The following is a 20,427-nucleotide window of genomic DNA, read 5'->3' on the forward strand; positions in this document are numbered from 1 at the left end:
ATTTCGAAAAGAAAAAAAATGACGAATATAATTTCTTTTTTTGGATAAATATATTAAAATGTTGAAAACAACTTTACAAAACAAGATATTTTAAAATTTATCAACATAATTTTTGTTCGGGGGGGAGTTTATTATATTGTTATTTACTACCATCTAAAGCATTATAGCCTATTTATAAGGACTAAGTGCCACATAAAACGTGTTTTAGGACTACATACGGCCCAATGGTCAGAGATTGCACTCTACATGAGTTCAGTATTGGTAGCGATGTGAAAATTGTCAAAATTCTTATGAATGTAAATAAAAAAGAAAAATATATGTCGGCAGGTTTGATTGACGACATACTTACTGACAAAAATCTCTATAAGATCTATAGTCATCCTTACTCCCTAATAAGTCATACGTTTGAATTTTCAAAATGGGGAGAAATAATAGGGAACCAAGTATTTCTTTTTTTTTAATGCATGCTCATGAAGATTTTGACGATTTTCACATCCCTAGGTACCGGATAATGATATTATCGTCTGTATTATATACTACCTTCCATGAAAATCACTGCATTCTACAAAAATATTCATTAACTCCGCGAACGAAGTTTTATATGTTTTAGCTCCTGTTTCTTTGTTACGTCACCAGGATTACTGCTAAAGTTAAGGATCGATTTTGATCAAAATTGGTACGAAGATTATACATGTTCATAGTTAGAGGCCATTAAATTTTGAGATGTCAAGGTAACACAAAACGTAAAAAAGTGCATGATCGACCATAACTTTGGAACAAATTGAGATACATAGCTAAATTTTATTTTAGGGGTAGGTTTTGCACTCTACAGAGTGCCCACTCTAGTTGGTTCTTAAATTATTCCAAGGCTTTCTGTAACTTATTTAAGGGGAAATGTCAAAGTTCCAACTGGTGATCAGTAAATTACTAGAGTCCTTCATGAAAAGTTGTCATCGAATAGAGTAGAAAATATCTATATATGCTTTTAAATGCACTTAACTTACATACTTTATTATGGAATTCAGGCATGCGTATCGATGTAAATTGAAATTAGTGTAAATTTTATAGCATCTATAAAAAATAAAGTGTAATTCGATTACTTTTTTTTCCATCCTTTGAAAGTGTTACAATCTATAATCGTGTATACTACGTATATACATTTCACATACATACTATGAATGTCAGAATGTATATGTTATATCAATATGCTTTTTCCATGATTCTCAACTTACATTGCGAGTAGTAAGCCAATTTTTTTATTTGATACATATTATTTTATAGAATATATAAGAAGGGAAATAAATAAGAATATGATATTTAGAAATATCTAAAAAACTGACTTTATTAGATAATAATAATAATTAAATTAATAATAGTAGTAATAACTTTTTTTTTTTAATATGATACAAGTTATTATTAAAACGCCCATTCACTTGAGGTAATTCAACTATAAAAGAACATACAGGAACAATAAAAAATCAACAATTGTTTTGCGTGGTTGTTTCATCCATGTCCAATATTCAAACACACGATTACATATACAAAAAAAAATATTTTGTCACTTTTATAAAGGTCCATAAATAAAGGTGTAATTTCACCAGTTAATGAGATTCTTTAAAGGAACACGATAAGACAAGAGTACTGAGAAGTTGACTTTGAAAATATGACTTAAAATTGAGATCACTTGTTTACTATTTTTTTTTGTTTGTTTGGTTTTTATGCAACTTTTTTTAGTTTATTTATGTTTTTTTGCACAATCACATTAATTGAGCTATAAAATATTTGTTTCCGTTTTTGGTTTGCTTAAAATGGTCCAATATCATTATCTATAAGCACAAAAGAAAGGAGAAGAAGTATTTGAATGATTAATTAATTATTATTGTACATATGAAGAACTTAAAAGATGTTTACCTGAACCCAAGGAAGACAGAGACCCGGCAGTGCTTCCACCTCCTTCATATGCGTAATTGCGGAGGTCATCAAAAGGTGGAGCACTCGGATCATTATCTGCTCTGCTTTTATGATCTTCTATGAAAGATTCTACGTTTGAATTTGCGACTGGCTTACTAACATCTGTAAAAAATTATAATAGAAACAAGAATATAGATACCTAATTAAGTACATATAAAGAGACTCCACTAAGGATCCAAGGTTTGGTTGGTAGAGGGTTTGTGAATGAGTAAACATAATGTAAGTATATGTTTTCCCCCATTATAATTCAAACTGTCTTATCGCCTCTTTCCTTTGAGTCTCTTTGAATACATATATGAAAAAAGACAACGTACAACTAGATTTTGCCCTTGGCAAAGAATGATGACCTGCCCCTGCAGCAATCACAGTAGCACCACTTTTGGCAGCGTGTGCATGATGCGGCTGTGAAGGATCAGACGGTACTGGAATCTGAAGTGGCGTTATGTCAAAGGCTGTCATATCATCCTCACCACCGCCTTCATCCTCATAATTGATTATGTTTTCCCGTACATCATCATCTGGATTGGGATACTTAATTTGAGCTTCTCTTCGTCGATTGTACACAACAAAAACTAAGACTAGAACTAAAGGAAGAGTTTGAACATTAGAATTATCATGGTAATTAAAATATTGAGAAATAAGAAAAGAAAAAAAAAAGAAGATGCGTGCCATGCGTACATAAAAATACATATATCAAATTAAATTGAGGCTTAGAAATTAGAAAACCAAATTAAAAAAAAAATTATATATTATTTGTTTCATGATAATAATAGGAAGACCATAACTTACTTAAAAGAGCTCCCAAAACAAATGCGAGCATAATAATGAAATCAGTTCCACCAAAAATGAGGGACGTGACCTCTATCTGACAAAGGTTTCCTTCATAACCGAGAGGACAAATGCAAAAATCTTGCTGGTCAATGTGGCACTTACCACCATTCTCGCAATTACATTTCTTTTCCTCCATGCACTCGGTAAATCCGATTCTTGTCTCACCAGATCGGCAACTAATTTACGTGAAACGAAAACAACAAACAAACAAAATGATAAAACTAATAAATAATAAGCTACAACTAAATTAAAATAACATACAAATACTTAAATAAAAAAAAATAAAAAATTTAAAAAGCGGAAAAATTAGTCTTGTATTTTTTTTTTTTTAATAAAAGAGAAGAAATAATTAAAGAACCCCAAAACATACCAAAAAAAATAAACAAACTAGGTATTTAAAGAAAGATTTGAGCAACTTAGTATTGGCGCCTCTTATGAATGAATGATCATGCCCATCAAAAAGGTGAAGCAGGATTTACTTACTCAAAATGGACAATAGGCACAAGAGTATTATTGCCAGAGCCCCCATACTGAGGCGAAGAATTTGCTCTTCTTGCATTAGTTCACAATTGCTCCCAGAAAATCCGCTTGGACAATGACAAATGTATCGTTCTGCTGTATCACGATTGACACATTGTCCATTATTTTGGCAAGGATTATCGAGACATTCATTTCGGTCAACACAGCTCTTACCATCAGGTGTTACACGTTGTCCTCGAGGGCATCTGATATTAGTAGGAAAATTAGTTTAATAAATAGAAAGGACAGAGGAAATAAGAACATTAAAACCACAAAAGTAGTATCCCAATTAGATTAGATTTAGTAGGGAAAAATATTATAGAGTTCGACAGAAATATAAAAGCATAAAATGAAATTCAAATTATGATATCATAGGAACAATGCACTACATAATTTAATTTAATGATGGTCAATTCTTCACAGAACCATTGGAACTCGGAGTAAGGGTAAGGATAAGTATTTGCTCTCCCTTCCCTTATTTAATAATGTTAATTTGCCCTCTAATAAAGTTTTTATGCTATAAATTGTATATGCTCCTGTTTCTATATTATACAGAAGTATGTATAATATGAAAAAAAAGAAAAAGGAAACAGTATTATTAGTTCTTAGTTTACAAAATACAGGGATGTCCAACCTTTTTTTCATATTTAATGAGTTAAATTATACATTTAAGTAGTGTTGTGTCAGTCCTTGTTTATTCGGTTCAGTCTAGTCTTAGGAACGGTCCTTCGAACTATTAGTACTAGAACTGATTATAAATAAAATTCAGAAGGAATGAAGTTTAGTGACGTCATCAAAGACCGAATTTAATAAGTTTTAGGACTAATATGCAGGACTGAACCGGACTGAGCCTGAACTAGACGGGACTGCAGTATTAAGTCCTAAATAAGGACCGACACAACACTACATTTAAGTACATTATTTTAATTTTAAATGTACTTACATTTAAAATTAAAAAGTCCAAAACAAAACCAACTGAATTTTTAATAACAAGTAATATATAGAAATACTCCATTCTGTCCGTGTTTTTCATTTCAAAACTCTTTCAATAATAAAATCCAGCAATGATTTGCGAAAAGTATTAACTTTTAGTTCATAGCACTGACAGGCCCAAATAATCCGGACAGTCTGCTGAGCTAATTACCCAGACTATTTGGGGTATTACTGTACAAAAAAAAAATATTTTTTTTTTCACAGCATGAAATTATAATTTGAGCGAGCCTCATAAAAAGGGACCAACATGCCTCAGGTTGGAAGTCCCTGATCTAATAAAAGTACATTAATTAAAGAATGATTCAGAATCTAAGACATTTCAGTATATTTTCTTATTTAATCCATAATATGTATGTACTTATCTATTGTTTTTCATCAATAAACTCTTTCGTCATATTTTTGAAAATTTTAAAACGATTTGAGGACATATTTCTCAAAGAAGGTGCTACACTTAAAAACCATTCCAAGATAGGACTATACTCCTTTGGATTACTTTTTAACAAAGTTACAATTTCAAACAGAAAATTAAATAATTTATCAGAATTATTTAATACATTGATATTATGTGAAGGAGATGTCTCAGAGTTGGCATTTGTAGTGGTAACCAGCAGCTGATTTTCCTCTGAAATATCAAAAGGCGGTTCCGAAGATTCAAAGGAATAATAATCAATAGAACTTGGAGTGAACGAATCATTTTTTTCATTTAGAGAATCCCCTTGAATAATGGGCGCAACTGATGGCCCCATAATTGGTGCTACAGTAGCTTTTGTATCAAGTTCTCCATGCACAGCACTGGCATTAAAATATGTAAATTAGATTTCAAATAAATTATTTTCATTAGCAATGATAAAAAGTAAAAACATGGATCTTTCAAAAAAAAAAAAAAAATACGATTCCTTTAAAAAAACCCTACATATACAAATTACTTTAATACTGAAATACTCACGAGCACTCATATTCCATCCACAAGTCCACACATACAAATGGTTTCGGACAAATTACATTTGCACAAGGATTATTTGATGGGCAATTTCTTTGAAGATTTCTAGCCATAGTGGCTTGTCCCCATTGAGTTCCATTAAGTGCAGGTGGTAGTGGAAGGTGCTTCCCTTCAAGACGGATATCGTCCATACAACCTTTAGCATAATCAGAGTATACCTCAAATGTGCGAACCCCAGTATATTCAGCTTTTCCACCGGCATAAACACCTTCCTGCTTGTCAACCGTCATCAACTGATGGCCATCAAATATGAACGAATCATTATATCTGCGGCTCTCTCCTCCATCCAACGTTAAAATGGCAGCCGAACCATATCTTGCCACTTTAACAGTATGCCATTGGCCATCATCAACATAAATCGAAGAGAGCCAAATTTCTTTTTCCTCGGTTCTCAAAGAGTTTAAGTTATAGCGAAATCTTAATTTGCTTTCCTGAATCTATAATCAATTTGATAAATTATTGTTAAATAAATAATACTGGTCATAAAAACAAGTTACCTCAAGGATTCCATATTCTCGATTATGTTGATCCGAAACTCTGAACAATTCTCCATGCTCCTCCCTTGTACGAAATCTTAATTGAATTTCTGTAGCAAAACTGTCAGGTTCAAAACTAAGTGCATATTTAACATAACTTTGAGGATCAAATGTACTCGGCATAGTTTCATGTGAGCAAAACTGTCCTGTCCAGCCCGGGTTACATTTACAAGTAGGATGTTTCAAGGAACCGACACAGTGTCCATGCTCTCCACATCGTGAACCAGGGTAATTATCATTACATGCCTTTTCCACTGGAATACATCCTGGTTTGGAATATCTGAATAATCCAGGCTCAGCAAGATCGTAGAGTTTGGAATTGTGAATGATATTTCGTATGCAGCCATCAAAAGGTTTTCCAAGAGGCGTGTGACTCCATTTATAATGAAGAGGATCAAATTGTTCAGCAGCCATACCTCCAATTTGTAATGGCGTATTGACGTTCAAATACTCATTGAATGGAGGAACATCCCCTTTAACTTGACAACTACTATCATCAAACTCAGTAGGAGATCCATCTTCATGTTCTACTACAACCGAAGAACGGCAGAAATCTAACACCATACGCACTTGCTCACGATCCCAAAATATATCTATTCGATGCCAACTTCCATCATCTAATCGAGTTTTGGTAGGTTCGATTCTAAGCTCTAGTGTTCCTGAACCAAAGTCAACCAAGAGCCTCGGATGAGCTTTAACTAATTCAAGAGATATAAAATCTGATATTAATTGTTCTTCGGGTTCTGGAGGAACAATGGGACCATTGTAAAGCAGAACTCCATCTGGTTTTCTAGTTAAAAATTCAATTGAGAGATGAGATTGCTCACATAATTCTAATGGAGGATACCAGGCCCATCCTTTTCCCCAAAAGGTTCTTGTAGTTTGTTGGCATCTTGGACCTTCATAGCCTCTTGGGCATTGGCAACGAACTCCCCATCTTCCTTCTAAACACCGACCTCCATTATAGCATACATGAGTTAGACAACTTTCGGCTTTTTCAAAATTTCTAGCTCCACAAACACATTCGGCAACTACCTCAACCCTAACACCAACTAAAGCAGTCTTATTGGAATTTACAGTATATGGTAAGTTGGATATATCTAATGAATTTGTACAACTTCCTTCACAATTTTCATTTTCATACAAACATTCATCAATTCCAACCATGGTTATATTTATTCCAAGTTCTGATTCAAATTCTTCTCTGTGACGCAAAAGAATACCATTAAGTTTAACTGGTTTATAATATGCGGATCCTCGAACCGAAAATCTAACATCCGTAGTTTCTGGATATTTTGAATGAATCATGACACTAAAAACGTCAATATCGTCTATTTGAACTTGCTCAGGTAAGACTGAAGCCAATTTTTCTTTAAAAAGCTGAAGTTTACTCTTCACTACTTTTTGTTCCTTCCAAATGCGCACAAAGTCTTCATCAGTGAGACCCACAATTCTAAATGATCCTGAATTAATTACCGCTTCGTGCGATATTTCTTTGACTACTACTGTTACATTAGCAGGTACATCAGTTTGAGTGTGTTTACGGTCGTAGACTTTGAATCTCAGAACGTAGCGGCCCTCAAGTATTCCATGTTTCATTGTAATAAGACCCGTTTCTTTGTTAAGAGAAAAGTAGGGATACTGAGGCTTTCCATCACTCCAGCTGAATGTTTTGTCGGGCAAGTCCCAATCATCTCGATCATAAACATAAACTGAACCAATTCCACTCGATGGAGCCTGGCCCTAAAATTTGACATAAATTTATAATAGTTGTTGTCAACTATGAAAATATAGTAATGAAAATGAATATATATATATATACATACACATATATATTTATATATATGTATATTGATTGGAAATACATTATACTGTATATCTAAGATGAGAAATGATTGTATTGCTTTACCATATAGTTATAAACCATAATATCCTTGGACCCAGGTTGCATTTTATTGTCATTAGAATCACCTATCACCACAGTTAGAGTAGAAGTTCCAGACATGGATGGGTTTCCGCTATCCTTAATGACGATAGGAACTAGGTACTCCTTTTGCGTTTCACGGTCAAATGATCGCAAAGAAGATACAACAGCCATTCCATCACCATTAGCACCCTCTGAAAAATTTGATAGTTGAAAGTATTAATAAAGCTAACGCTAGAAATAAAGGACTACTCTTACTTGGATCATGCTCCACTTTGAAGGATGCTCTAATGATATCTTCTGCATTAGGATCCATTCGAAATGTAAAAGAAGGTCCATTGCCTTTGGATCGATCGTCATCATCAGTAGCGAGCACTTCAACAACTTTACGAGGAGCACTATGCTCAGGTAGAACAGGTCGATAATTCTTTAAGAACCGAGGAGCATTATCATTGATATCATGAACAATAACCGTGAGCGTTGCAGTAGCAGTTTTGGGTGGATCTCCGTCATCAATGGCCAAAATTTTAATTTGATGGGCTGGAGATGTTTCACGATCAAGTTGCCTTTGAATCGAGACTGTGCCATCTTTAGCTATAGAGAATTGTCTTCTCCTATCAGATGATCTGTCAATTGAATAAGTGACCCTACTATGTCCACCTTGATCTGGATCAGAAGCTCTGAACCGCTCAAGTGATTTTCCTACTCGGGCGTTTTCTCTGACCAAAGATTCGATATTTGATTTTTCAAACACTGGCTTATTGTCATTTATGTCCCTCAATTTGACAACGACCCATGAGTACGCAACATGATACTTATCGTTATCATTATCTTCTCCTTTGTCATTGACTTGAATTCGAAATCTAAAACCCTGTCGCTGAAGTTGATCCTCAAAGTCGAGTGACTGAACAACTTTCAATGATCCGGTACCGTCATTATTACGAACCATAGTAAACTTATCTGCACCAAACCCACTCGATTCAATTACTTTATAATGAAATTTATTGCTTTCATCTTCATCATGAACTGTAACTGTCAGTATAGGAGCATCAGGGAGTAAATTTCCATCTATTTCATCCACTTCAGTCATCCACTCGTCTTTTGTAAAACTAGGCGGCATATCATTGATATCTTTGACTCGTATGGAGGCTGTTCCAGTACCTTTGAGCCCGCCCCCATCCATTGCTACTATTTGAATAGAATAATCAGGGGTTTTTTCACGATCCAAGCAACACACTGCGGTTTTTATTACTCCGGTTTCTTCTTCAATTTCAAAAATAGGAGTTCCAGTATTCTCATCGATAACATTTTTCTCAATAGAATATTTTAGTTTTGCATTAGTTCCTTCGTCAACATCATCAAAGTCAGTTGCTGTCATCGTCATAACCATCATACCAGCAGTTCCATTTTCCGTTACATTGCCATAATATACTCCATGAGTGAATAACGGTGCATTATCATTGATGTCTTTCAAATTAACTTGTACATCCGCATAGCCAACCAGGCCACTTCCTCCATCATCTTGAGCAAAAACTGTGAATCTCCATTGAGGTCTACCACTAGGCTCATCTCGATCTAATTGCTGGATTGTAAAAAGATCAAGTGAAAGTATTCCGTTTACTGAATAAGAATCACTCAGAAATAGATACCTTGAGTACAAAAATTTCTCCTGTTGTTCGATTGATATCGAATTTAGATTGATCCGGTTGATCGGCATCAATTCCTTGACCAGTGAGAAAATAAACAATGTTATGCTCCCTATCTTTATCTCCATCCGTAGCAGTAACCTAATAAAGAATTATTATAATCAATGAGCCTTACTTGCATGCAGGAGCCGTAAAAAATTAGATATAAGCTAAATGAAAAATACAAAACAAATGACTACTTACAAATGGTCCATCAAACTGATTGGTTTTAATAGTGAACAACAAAATAAAAAAATAGCTCTATCAACATCTAAACTTGCCTGTAAGATTGCTTTTTTAGGATTACAGGTTTCTTCTGAAATAGTGGTAACATAATGATCTTCAGAAAACACTGGAGGTAGATCATTTTTGTCTCGTATATGAATTACAATTGTAGATTCTACTTCATGCATACTATCAGATGCAGCGAAAGTTAATGTATACTAAAAATCAAATCACAAAACAAACAAATGATTAAAAATAAAACTACAATGAGACAAACGAAACATACAAAATAATAAAATAAAAATGCATGCACTTATGAATAGAGGTGAGTTTGGAATATCATCCGAAAATAAATTATATATAAAAAAAAAAAAAAAACATAACGCAAAAAAAAAAATATAAAAGCTAAAAAAATCAAAAAATCCCGACAGTCTAAATTGAGCAAGCTTGTTTAAGCCATGGATTTAATAAATCAAAAAATCAAAATGAAATCAAGGACCAAACTAAAAATAATAAACCAAATTATTACTAGCTACGATTAAGAACTAAACATTCTTCATGCTTTTAAACAAAAGCTTAACCTGAAGAACACGTTTGGGTAAATTTCTATCATCTTCTTCAGTAATTTGAGTTTCATAAGTTGGCCGGTCAAATACTGGAGGGTTATCATTTACATCATTCACATGAATGACAATAGTAGTGTAATTTTCATTCAAATTATCCGATGCCACAAGTCTTAGTTCGTACTAAAAACATTGAAAATGAAAAGTTTGACACTCTGTTAAGATCATTAAAAAAATGATTCAACGAATAAAATTAACATTTTTGGGATGAAACAATTACTTCATGACTCTGAAAATTTAATGTCTTTTTCTTACTCGTTTCCTGGTTTCATAATCTAATGGTCCTGCAACATATATTGCACCCGTCATATTTTTCACAGCAAACGCTCCTCCAAAGTTACCACGAGTAATTTCGTATCGAATTCGAGAAGCTATAAAAATAATTTAAATCGGATATTGCGCCACGAAAGATTATTTAAACTAAAAACTTACATTCATCTTTGTCATTTGCTGTTACAGTTAACACTGTATGCTGAATATCTTCATTTTCGTCAACTTCAGCCTCATATAAATGTTTATCGAAATAAGGAGGATTGTCATTTTTATCAGCAATACCAATACGTATAAATTTATTAACTGAAAAAAACAAACTTTTGTTAATAAGTATCTTCAATATGTTCAATATTAGCACATATTGCAAATGACTAACCCGAATTAGGTTGTCCTCCAGAGTTTGGTCTAGCAGAAGGTGCTCCGTCTCTAGCTTCAACTTCCAAAGCGTAAGCACCTTGGGATTCCCTATCAAAAATAACCTTTGTTGCAACCTCACCAGTCTGGCTATTAATCTTAAAATAGTTTTTCCCGTCACTATTTTCAACAATGTAATAGTACACCTTAAAAAATGACACGGTTTGCGTAATAAAAAAACACATCACACATAGGATCAAAAGGTCTCACTTGATTATTAGGAAAAGTGCCGTCCTTATCTATGGCGTTTACTCGAGTAACGATTGTTCCAATAGGTTCACCCTCAAGAACAGTTTCCTGCTCTCTCTCAGTAAAAAGAGGGATTTCATCATTCACGTCCTCTAATACAATGAATATTGTAGCTTCACTAGCTAATTGTTGGGCTCCATTGTTCTAAATTAAATATTTGGTATTAAATAAGGAAAAATCCCTAGGTACCTAATAATAATACTTACTTCTACACGAATGGTCAAATTATACTCTTTTATTCTTTCATAATCAAGAGGGTGATTAACTTTTACATCAGCGTAGGTCCAACCATTTTGCTGCCGTTGTTGCAAATAGAAAGTATCAAACTTATTTGTTTGATCTGTGGAACCCCTTATCAAGCGATAAAATACTGTTGGATTATCCTCAATTCCAGAACTAGTATAAAAAGAAAACAAATAAAACAATACTCACAATTTTATGAGCTTATTCTTCCATTGGAGTTGTAAATTTATATAATTTGCATATCACTTACAACTACAATAGAAACATAATATTTGAGTTTATCTACAAAGGATCAAGACAAATCATAGGAAATAAATTGTAGATTGATTCTGCTTTTGCAAATTATAGTTTTCAAGTTCTTTCTTTTTCCTTTTAGATAAACCTTTTTTAGGGATAGAAGCCACAGACAAAAACAGATGAAATAATGTATTTAATTTAAGTTTAAGCTTCTATCAATTTATGTAAATACTAAAACAAAGTTGACATAATATAATATACGTAATAAAATCAAACTACACACTTATCAAACACTATATACAAAAGAAAAACTCACAGTATATGAATGTTTTAATATAAGTATCCCTGAAATAAAAAGGTTTATTAAATCTAAATACTTCAAACTACAAAATTTAAATAAAAATCAACATTAATTATTTAAAAAAAGGCAAAAAAATCACAATGACATAAGTTATAATAAAGCGTAATAGCTTTGCAAATACAATATCTGTTGTTTCAACTTTATTGATCAGCAAAGATGAATAATTTAGTTATATATTTTAAAATATATACCAAAATAATTTTGAAGCCATTTTCATGTCATTTTTAATGAAAATTGCAATTAAACATTATCAATAATAATAATAGAGCCCGACAGATAGATCGGCAAGTCTACAAAATTGTCCAAAGTTGCCGATTAATTATTACCAAGAAGATTTACCTAAAAATACACAATCTGACTTTTTTAAATAAAAAAAAACTCAATCAACAAATTTTTGTTCCATCAAAACATAACAAATTAAGTATTTTTTCATTTTTTTTCTCTAAACTATTGAAAATTCAAAAAGCAGACATTTAAAAAAGTATTACTTATCCCACAATGGAGTAATATTTTTGACCCTGACAATCAATATAATATTGGATAATGTGACCTCATTTTTAACTGTCATAATTTTTCTTTATGAGTTTTTGAAAATTAATGATATATTATCTACATAATTCTAGATTTTAATTTCTTAATATCTCAGCAAGGATCGATCAATTTTACTTCGATGAATAGAGTAATTACTAGTGCCTGGTTTTGGTTTGAAAATCCTAGACCAGTGGTTAAAACCTTTATAATTATTATGAGATCGAATTGTGTTTGTCCAATTTGGACCTAAATATCAATCCAGATCGTTACCGAAGTGGGAAAAAAAATTATGGACAAAGTACACGGGGATTTTTTTTCGTTTCAATTCAACCTGCGTAGGTTCGATATTCTCGATCGCTCCTAGAAAAGGAAATATACATTAGTTATATGGAAATAAAGAATATAACTAGATCAGATGGAGTAATTGGAACACTATATTTTTTTTTAAATCAGTTCAACTCCATCTGACTAATGAAAGTAACATAAAGAAGAAAAAAAGCTAGAATGGGCACTTAGTAGAGCGAAAAACCTCAACCTAAAATCAAATTGAGTTATGAATCTCATTTTGTTCCAAAGTTATGGTCGATTATGCATTTTTTTTACGTTTTGTGTTAGCTTGACCTCTCAAAATTATATGGCCTTTTACTGTGACCATATATTCTCTTGAAACAAGTTGGATCAAAATCTATCCAACACTTTTGCCTTAATCCTGGTGACTAACAAACAAACAGAAGCAAAATATAACTTTTCTGCGGGGGTAGAAATCGGTATCAAATAAAGAGTCTTAACACAAGTAATTATATAGTTGGCGAAATGGCCATGCTTGGGCGCTTTTGCTTGATTATAATTTTTAATGAGAAATTTGAAGGTAAAAAATTATACCGGTTAATCAGTTTTTAGCTCCCAAATAATTAATCGGTGTCGGCCCTCAAAAAATTTCATATCGGTCGAGCCCTAAATTATGTGTACAAACTTAAAATCTAAATGAATACAAAATACTGAAATTACATACATTAATACGATCTACGACTACTTACAATAAAAAAACCAAAAAAACAACATCCGAACTACTTAATAATAAGTAAATGATAGTATGAAATATAATGTGATAACGAAGAAATATTAGATATATAAAAACAAACTACAGAATATAAAAATACAATTAATTGCATGACACAGAAACCTCAAGTCATTCATAAAAATCAATTAAGAGTCGTATCTTATTTATCTTAAGGATGGTAAATAAGTGACAAACTTAGAGATTTGAAGGTAAATATTAAATAATGTGTAGTATAATAATGTTTTATAATGATGTAGAGTTTAAATCCCAAAGCTACGACTAGATACAATTAATATACAGCATAATATTAAAATTAACTACAAGATTACAAAATTGCTATTTCAACTTCAGTGCACTGTCGTGTAGTCTAGTCAAGTATTATGTACATAGATAATTTCTATGAGTACGTATGTACATAAGGTGAGAATTCTTGGATTGGATTTTTTTTTCGAAACTTCAAACGTTCCTTAAAAAAAAGGATTACATCTTTTATAGTTAAAGAGTCAAGACTGGCTGAAATTGAATAGCGTTGAAAAGGAAGGAGCAAACCCATTATTGATATTAATTAATTAAAATTAATAGGAATATTATTTAACTACAAAGCACTCCCAAACTGGACAAAATAAACAAGAAAGGAAATCGTCAAACCGTGCAAAGAACACTTTGTTAATACACCCAAATATTTGCGGTATAATTTTTTTTTTTTTTTTTTTCAATTTCCAAATAGACAGACCTTGCTTTCACAGTAGTAACAGTTTCACCAATTGCTGTATTTTCTTTGACATAAATGGGTCCGTAAACAGCTTGATCCCAAACTGGCGGTTTATTGGATCGATCAACTACATCAATTTGTACTTCAACTGTTCTAGAACGAGGAGATGAACCCCTATCCTCAGCAATTGCTTCCAATTTATAGGATTCTCGCTAAATGTGTATGAAGGTGAATAATGGGTGACAGTCAAAATTAGTGCATTTCCAAATGTTAGATAAATACAATGTTAACCATACATATTAGTTAAATACATAAAAGAAATCAACTCTTATAAAATATGGGTATGCAAATGTTATCATGAAATACAACGGATATTAATACAAACTTATAATCTAAAGTTCCGTTAGTAATAGGTAATATATATATAATTATATCATAAAACTTAAGTCTAAATTATTTAGAGTACAAACCTTGCCCTCACAGTGGTGACTATTTCACCTGGGGGCGCATTCTCTCTCACATAAACAGGACCATAAGTTTGCTGCTCCCAAATTGGAGGATTGTTATTTCGATCAACTACATCAAGTTCAACATCCACATCAGCATGTAAAGGAGGAGCTCCCATATCTGAGGCTTGAACACGTATACGAAAAGTTGCTCGCTAAACCAAATAAGGCGGTTAGATTTTTTTTTTCAGGAAAAAAAGATAATAATTGAGTTTGTTCCTCTCTGAACATCTTTTGAAATGATTTGATCTTATGTACTAGGAACTTCAAGTCAACTAAACTTAGTGCTGATACCTAAAAGTCGCATATATGTAGGTAGATGGTACACTTTTAACAGCGTTCCTTAAAAATAAGACATTTAGGAAGACGAATTGGCCGATAAATACCGAGCGCGAATAAGTATTAAAAGAAAATATTATCCTAGATTTACAAATAATTCTATCTACAAACATAAAGAAATAATTAAAATAATAGGTACGAGGAATCAAAACTACAGTACGCTGTCTAATGAATCTTCTATTAAATGTTAAACATTTTGACAGGAGCCCTTTATAACAAAATGGTAAATAAGTAAAAAAATATATTGTTCATTCCATCAGAAATTTACACTTAAATTTTTATAATTCTCAGATTTGAATAAAATTTGGTATTCCAAACCATTGGGATTTAAACAAACGAGTTGTGAGCTCCTTTTCAACATGAATTTGATATAAAATCATCTTGAATACATTGAGTTTGGATTTGTAGTTAGCAAATCCCGTAACTGATGGATTCATAGATGATATTATACTCATCATTGATTAGTCATTGACCTATGCAACTATTTTTTTTTAAATTCCAAAATATTCTTAACCCTGACCACATTTTTTGACCTTAAAAATCTCAAACATCAAATCCTCTGATTTGTATTTAAAAAATTATCAGAATAAAGTTAGACGAATATCTTCCTCTATAAGTTATATTTGAGTTGTCTATGGTTAAACATATTTTTTTATAAAATAACTTTAAAGAATTTGTTTGAGTAGCTCAATAGTTATCCAATAAGGTATTATACTCATTCATCAGTTGTGAAGTTTACTAATTAAAATCCAAACGCAAGGGTCTTCAAGACGATTTTGATCAAATTCATTATGAAAAGGAGCTCAGAACGGAATTTAATTTTTGAGTTTCCTGATAATAAGTGATTTGAAATGCCAAATTGTATTCAAATCATAGAATAAAATAAATTCGAGTTTAAATTTCGAATGGACCATTTTTTTAAATAATTGATGTGATATTCGATTAACTTATAAGTAAAGCTTGTTACTTGTTTCCTAATGTTTAGCCATAAAGAATATTTTAAGTTAATATTAATGGAATTAAATTTTTAATATAAATAACTTTTTGAGGGGGGAGGTGGTTAAATAAAAAAGTGTATTGCTCTTTTAGTTGGAATAATCTTGCTCCATGACTAGTTACAATTGAATAAAAAAGTGGAATGAGTAATACACGTACATTTTTGTGTGAAAAAGAGAAGGAAATTGTAAATTTTTTGACACTCAAGCTAAATACAAAAAACTAATCAAATCAGTAATGAACTTACGTCGAGTGGTTTTCTCAGATAAATCCAACCAGACTCTGGTTGAATATCAAAATAGTCTAAATCAGCAGGATCAAAGGGTGCTGTGAGACTATATATTATTGCTCCATTATTGTCTGCATCTTCATCCGAAGCAGATACCCTTAAAATATTGGTTCCTACATTCGTATCCTGTTTTACGTTTTCGACGTATTTCTATAAATAATACATTGGCATAAAAAACCCGAACAAGTATTGATTTATTAATAAAGCACCTGTCTGTCAAACAATGGAGGATTATCATTGACATCCGTTATTTCTACTGTAAAGGAACATACTCCTTCAAGTGAGGGCTCTCCAGAATCAACAGCTTTAACCGTCACGCTCACAAATTTTCCATCCTCCCCTTCTCGATCAAACACTTTATTCGTAAACAGTTCCCCAGTTTCTTCATTTACATTAAATTTCGTACCCTTTTGATTGGGCTGTTGAACAATTGAATAACGAACTTGTCCATTTACACCTTTATCTTTATCAACTGCATTGACTTTTATCACAGGGGCTCCATTCGGGGCTGATTCTTCAATTTTGGGGGCATACGAAGAACAATCTTGGAATATAGGCTTGTTGTCATTGACATCAGTTATGAATACAACCACAACAGCAGTAGAAGTATGAAGGGAAGCTTGATCTACAGTCATCCCAGACTCAATACAGCATTTTCCATCATCCATCGCAGTAACATTTAGTTCGTATTTATCCCGATCTAATTTGATATCCCCAGAAATCAATCGTATAACACCAGTATTTTCTTCGATACGAAAGAGTCCCGATTGAGTCATTCCGCCAACAAATCCAAACGTAACTCCATCACCGTCCTTATCTGAGGCAACAACAGTTGTAACTAAAGTATTAGGACCGGCATTCTCGTCGACATTTGGAGTGTAAACTTGTTGTGAAAATTTAGGTTCTTCGTCATTTTTGTTTTCAGTATAAATCCTAACCGTTGCGGTTCCTGTTCTAGGAGGTTCGCCCTTATCTTTTGCTGTGACTATGAATTCATAATTTGCATTGTTACTATCAGCATCTAAACGTAAGTTATTGGAAATGACTCCATTAGAACTAACCATAAAATGGTCATCAGATACATAATATTCAATATTAGCATTTGTGCCAGAATCTGAGTCTGAGGATTTGACCTGAAGAATGGAAGACCCAATGGGAATGTCCTCATGTACATTATGGGCTTGATAGTCTGGAAGCTCAAATTTTGGAGCATTATCATTGACATCAGATACCCTGATCGTCAATTCAACTGAAGTAGAAAAACCTCCAGAATCTTCAGTTGCGGTTACCAACAATTGATAAATATGAGGTTGTCTCAAATCCTCAAAATCTAATTCTTTTGCTAATTTTACAATTCCAGAAGATGGTCCTATATTAAAGGTTCCTGCTCCTTGTCCCTGAGCTTTAAGAGTGTAACGTATTTCTCTTTCTGCAAAGGATTTGGCCTTTACAGAAATAATATCTGAGTCTTTCTTTTGGCTTTCTGGGATTTCAGCTTCATAGGAAGGCATATAAAATTGAGGAGGCCTTTTCCCACCAACAATGGAAAGTCTTTCTTCTGGAGTAGATTGAAACCGACGGCCATTACGCCCATTTTGATCTTCGGCTTTAACATAAAGAACATACTCCATATCCAATTGAAATGGTTCACTACCCCTAGACCTCACAATACCAGATCTTTCATCAACTTCAAAACGACCACCTGTTCTATCTCTTACGAGAAAATAATGAAGATTGTGATCTGTATCAGGATCTTTTGCTTGCAAAGTGAAAACTGGTGTGTTTGGTAATGCATTAAGTTTCACTACAGCTTGCATAGGAAGAGGCCGATTAATAAAGTAAGGTGGCTCATCATTGACATCCTTCACCTTAATGATCACTCTTTGATTATCCGTATCTAAACAATGACAAGACAAAAAGTGGATTGAAATATAAATGTAATAAAACTATACTTCAGAGAAAATCATTACACGCTCACAAATGATATATGTTAGGTATGAAACTAGCAATAAATATTATATGTACTTTGGTATGCATACATCTACTAATAACCACTCAAACTTTTTATATTAAGATAAACAAAAAAAAAAAGTGAAAATTATAGAACAATTAACTTACAATGCAATCCTCTCCATTCTTGAATTTGATAAGCATGAAAATAATACAATAATAATAAGGACTAAATATTATGTCAAAGCATAAATATGTAGCATCAATTAATCAAAAAGATATGGTTATTTTTAAGTACATACAGTAGAACTATTGGGATATTAAAAAGTTGTATAGGTACAAGATAAGTACATAATATGCATAAATACATTATTATTCATATGTAACTAAACATTTTAAAGCAATATTATATGCAGTAAAAAATCGAATTTACATATAAAAAAAGTGTTCTTACCGTTATGACCAGAGCCTCCAACATTAGTAATAATAACCCAGAAGTCGATATTCTTTTCTCTTCCTAATTCTTCATAGTCCCACTTTTTCTTAACACGAACTGCTCCATTTGGTTCGACAGTTACCCAAGGATTTTCGTCTCTAATTTTAAAAGTTTCATGCTCAGATTCCTTCTCAAGCTGAAACACAATTTTCCCCTCTGGTTCACCGTCAGCTTCTGTAAATTCGGCTCTTTTAGTAGGACGGACAGCCCTTGTAACCCGTCGCTTCACTCTTTTACGTTGCTTTAAGGCTTTAACCCGATGTTGGAACTTTTTTTCTTTGTGAGTAATTATAAGTACACGAGCAGAGGCAAAGCGTTCGGTATGATACTTTTGATATGCAAGGACGGGAAGAGAGATAGTACTATCTTGGAGAAGATCAGGACGCGTAACGAGAATTTCCCCTGATAATGGAACTAATAAACAACACTTGACATTTGCATCAGCAAAACGATAGAGGATTGTATCTCCGTCAGCATCAAGAGCGTGGATGCTTCCAATTAATGTATTTGGTCTCATATCTTTCCTAAAGTTGAAGGTATATGTGGACCTTTCAAAAATAGGTATATGATCATCCTCATTCTGGACATGGATCTCAAGGAGTGCTGCATCGCTATTACTATTATTATGGAATGATAAACGAAGTCTATATAATGGTTGTCTTTCGTAGTCTAGGGATTTGGTGGATATGAGGGAAAGCGTGAGATCTGAGGGATGAAATATGACATCGAAAGGTGGAGGATTGTTGCTCAAGTCCAAATCCGTGAGTTGGAATGGAGTATGTAAAGGACTTGAGAGAAGAGGCAAGGGACGGAGGAGTGCGGGAGTTCCCGGAGGATCGTTTTCTTGAATATATCCCACATAGTGATGATGGAAGAGTGAAGGGATTTTCCGAACTGAAAGGGACACTTTCTCTTCAGAGCCATTGTTTCGAAGACAGAGTCCAACTTCGGAATAGTGAGAGAGGTTTCCCTGTCCAAGAACGAGGCTCACTCCATGGTCCATAAAAACAAGTCCAGGAGGCTCTGAAATTAGTTCATGCCGGTATTTAGGAACGGAGAATCGATGAAGAACATCTCCAGGCTGGGCTGAGGCTGACACTTGAATAGGATCTGAGGCCTTTGTCAAGGAAAAGCAGCAGAGGGACAACAAGGCTAAGGAGTCCACTACTAACAACAGGGAGATTCGCTTCCTCTTCATCCTCACTCTCATTCCTTCTTGGCGCCAAGGAACTCTAATATAACATCATGCACTTTTCCGCTTTTCCAATCCCTTATTATTAAGTCCCGGAATTCCAAATCCGATTTTCAATAACACAACTAATAATAACAAAACACAAAAGTCTCTTTTCACTCAAGAAAAATAAAATAATAGTATTGTAAGTATTTTTCTTTTTCTGCTTCTTTCCAAGTTATGAGCAGCACTGATAGTCTACAAACTACAGCTTCAGCTAGCAGCTCTGAGTG

At 33.1% G+C, this 20,427-nt stretch overlaps 1 protein-coding gene across 15 annotated transcripts; it reads right to left on the minus strand.

The window, feature by feature from the left end:
• Positions 1-1,316: 1,316 nt before the first annotated feature.
• On the minus strand, positions 1,317-20,427 carry CadN (neural cadherin). Of its 15 annotated transcripts, none has more exons than XR_011780347.1 (21): positions 18,922-20,426; positions 18,636-18,653; positions 16,727-18,414; positions 16,476-16,667; positions 14,409-14,599; positions 11,450-11,639; positions 11,205-11,387; positions 10,957-11,140; positions 10,740-10,883; positions 10,563-10,678; positions 10,266-10,430; positions 9,424-9,561; positions 8,033-9,356; positions 7,760-7,968; positions 5,812-7,593; positions 5,261-5,751; positions 3,286-3,527; positions 2,761-2,978; positions 2,286-2,555; positions 1,912-2,073; positions 1,317-1,826 (listed from the first exon to the last, which is right to left on the minus strand). XR_011780347.1 is itself a non-coding variant. In XM_071888884.1 (20 exons), exons 1-20 carry the CDS (start codon positions 20,171-20,173, stop codon positions 1,804-1,806), a joined length of 8,961 nt encoding a protein of 2,986 aa, XP_071744985.1. In that variant the 5' UTR covers positions 20,174-20,426; the 3' UTR covers positions 1,317-1,803. The 15 variants fall into 15 exon arrangements, 9 of the variants coding, with proteins under 9 accessions (XP_071744985.1, XP_071744987.1, XP_040568058.1 ...); XR_011780348.1 differs by lacking the exons at positions 10,266-10,430; positions 14,409-14,599 and adding exons at positions 9,741-9,902; positions 14,858-15,048; XR_011780344.1 differs by having other exon boundaries at positions 1,792-1,826; positions 3,286-5,106.

This window comes from Lepeophtheirus salmonis, chromosome 5 (assembly GCF_016086655.4).
Source record: "Lepeophtheirus salmonis chromosome 5, UVic_Lsal_1.4, whole genome shotgun sequence".
NCBI classification, from domain to species: domain Eukaryota; kingdom Metazoa; phylum Arthropoda; class Copepoda; order Siphonostomatoida; family Caligidae; genus Lepeophtheirus; species Lepeophtheirus salmonis.

Excerpts from the sequence above, each read along its gene's own strand:
- CadN (XM_040712124.2), bottom strand. The coding sequence starts at position 20,173 with ATGAGAGTGAGGATGAAGAGGAAGCGAATCTCCCTGTTGTTAGTAGTG. Across the intron at positions 11,141-11,204 it reads GCACTTTTCCTAATAATCAA|GTGTACTATTACATTGTTGA; the intron begins GTGAGACCTTTT and ends TCATTTTTTAAG. Across the intron at positions 5,752-5,811 it reads GAGAATATGGAATCCTTGAG|ATTCAGGAAAGCAAATTAAG; the intron begins GTAACTTGTTTT and ends AATTGATTATAG.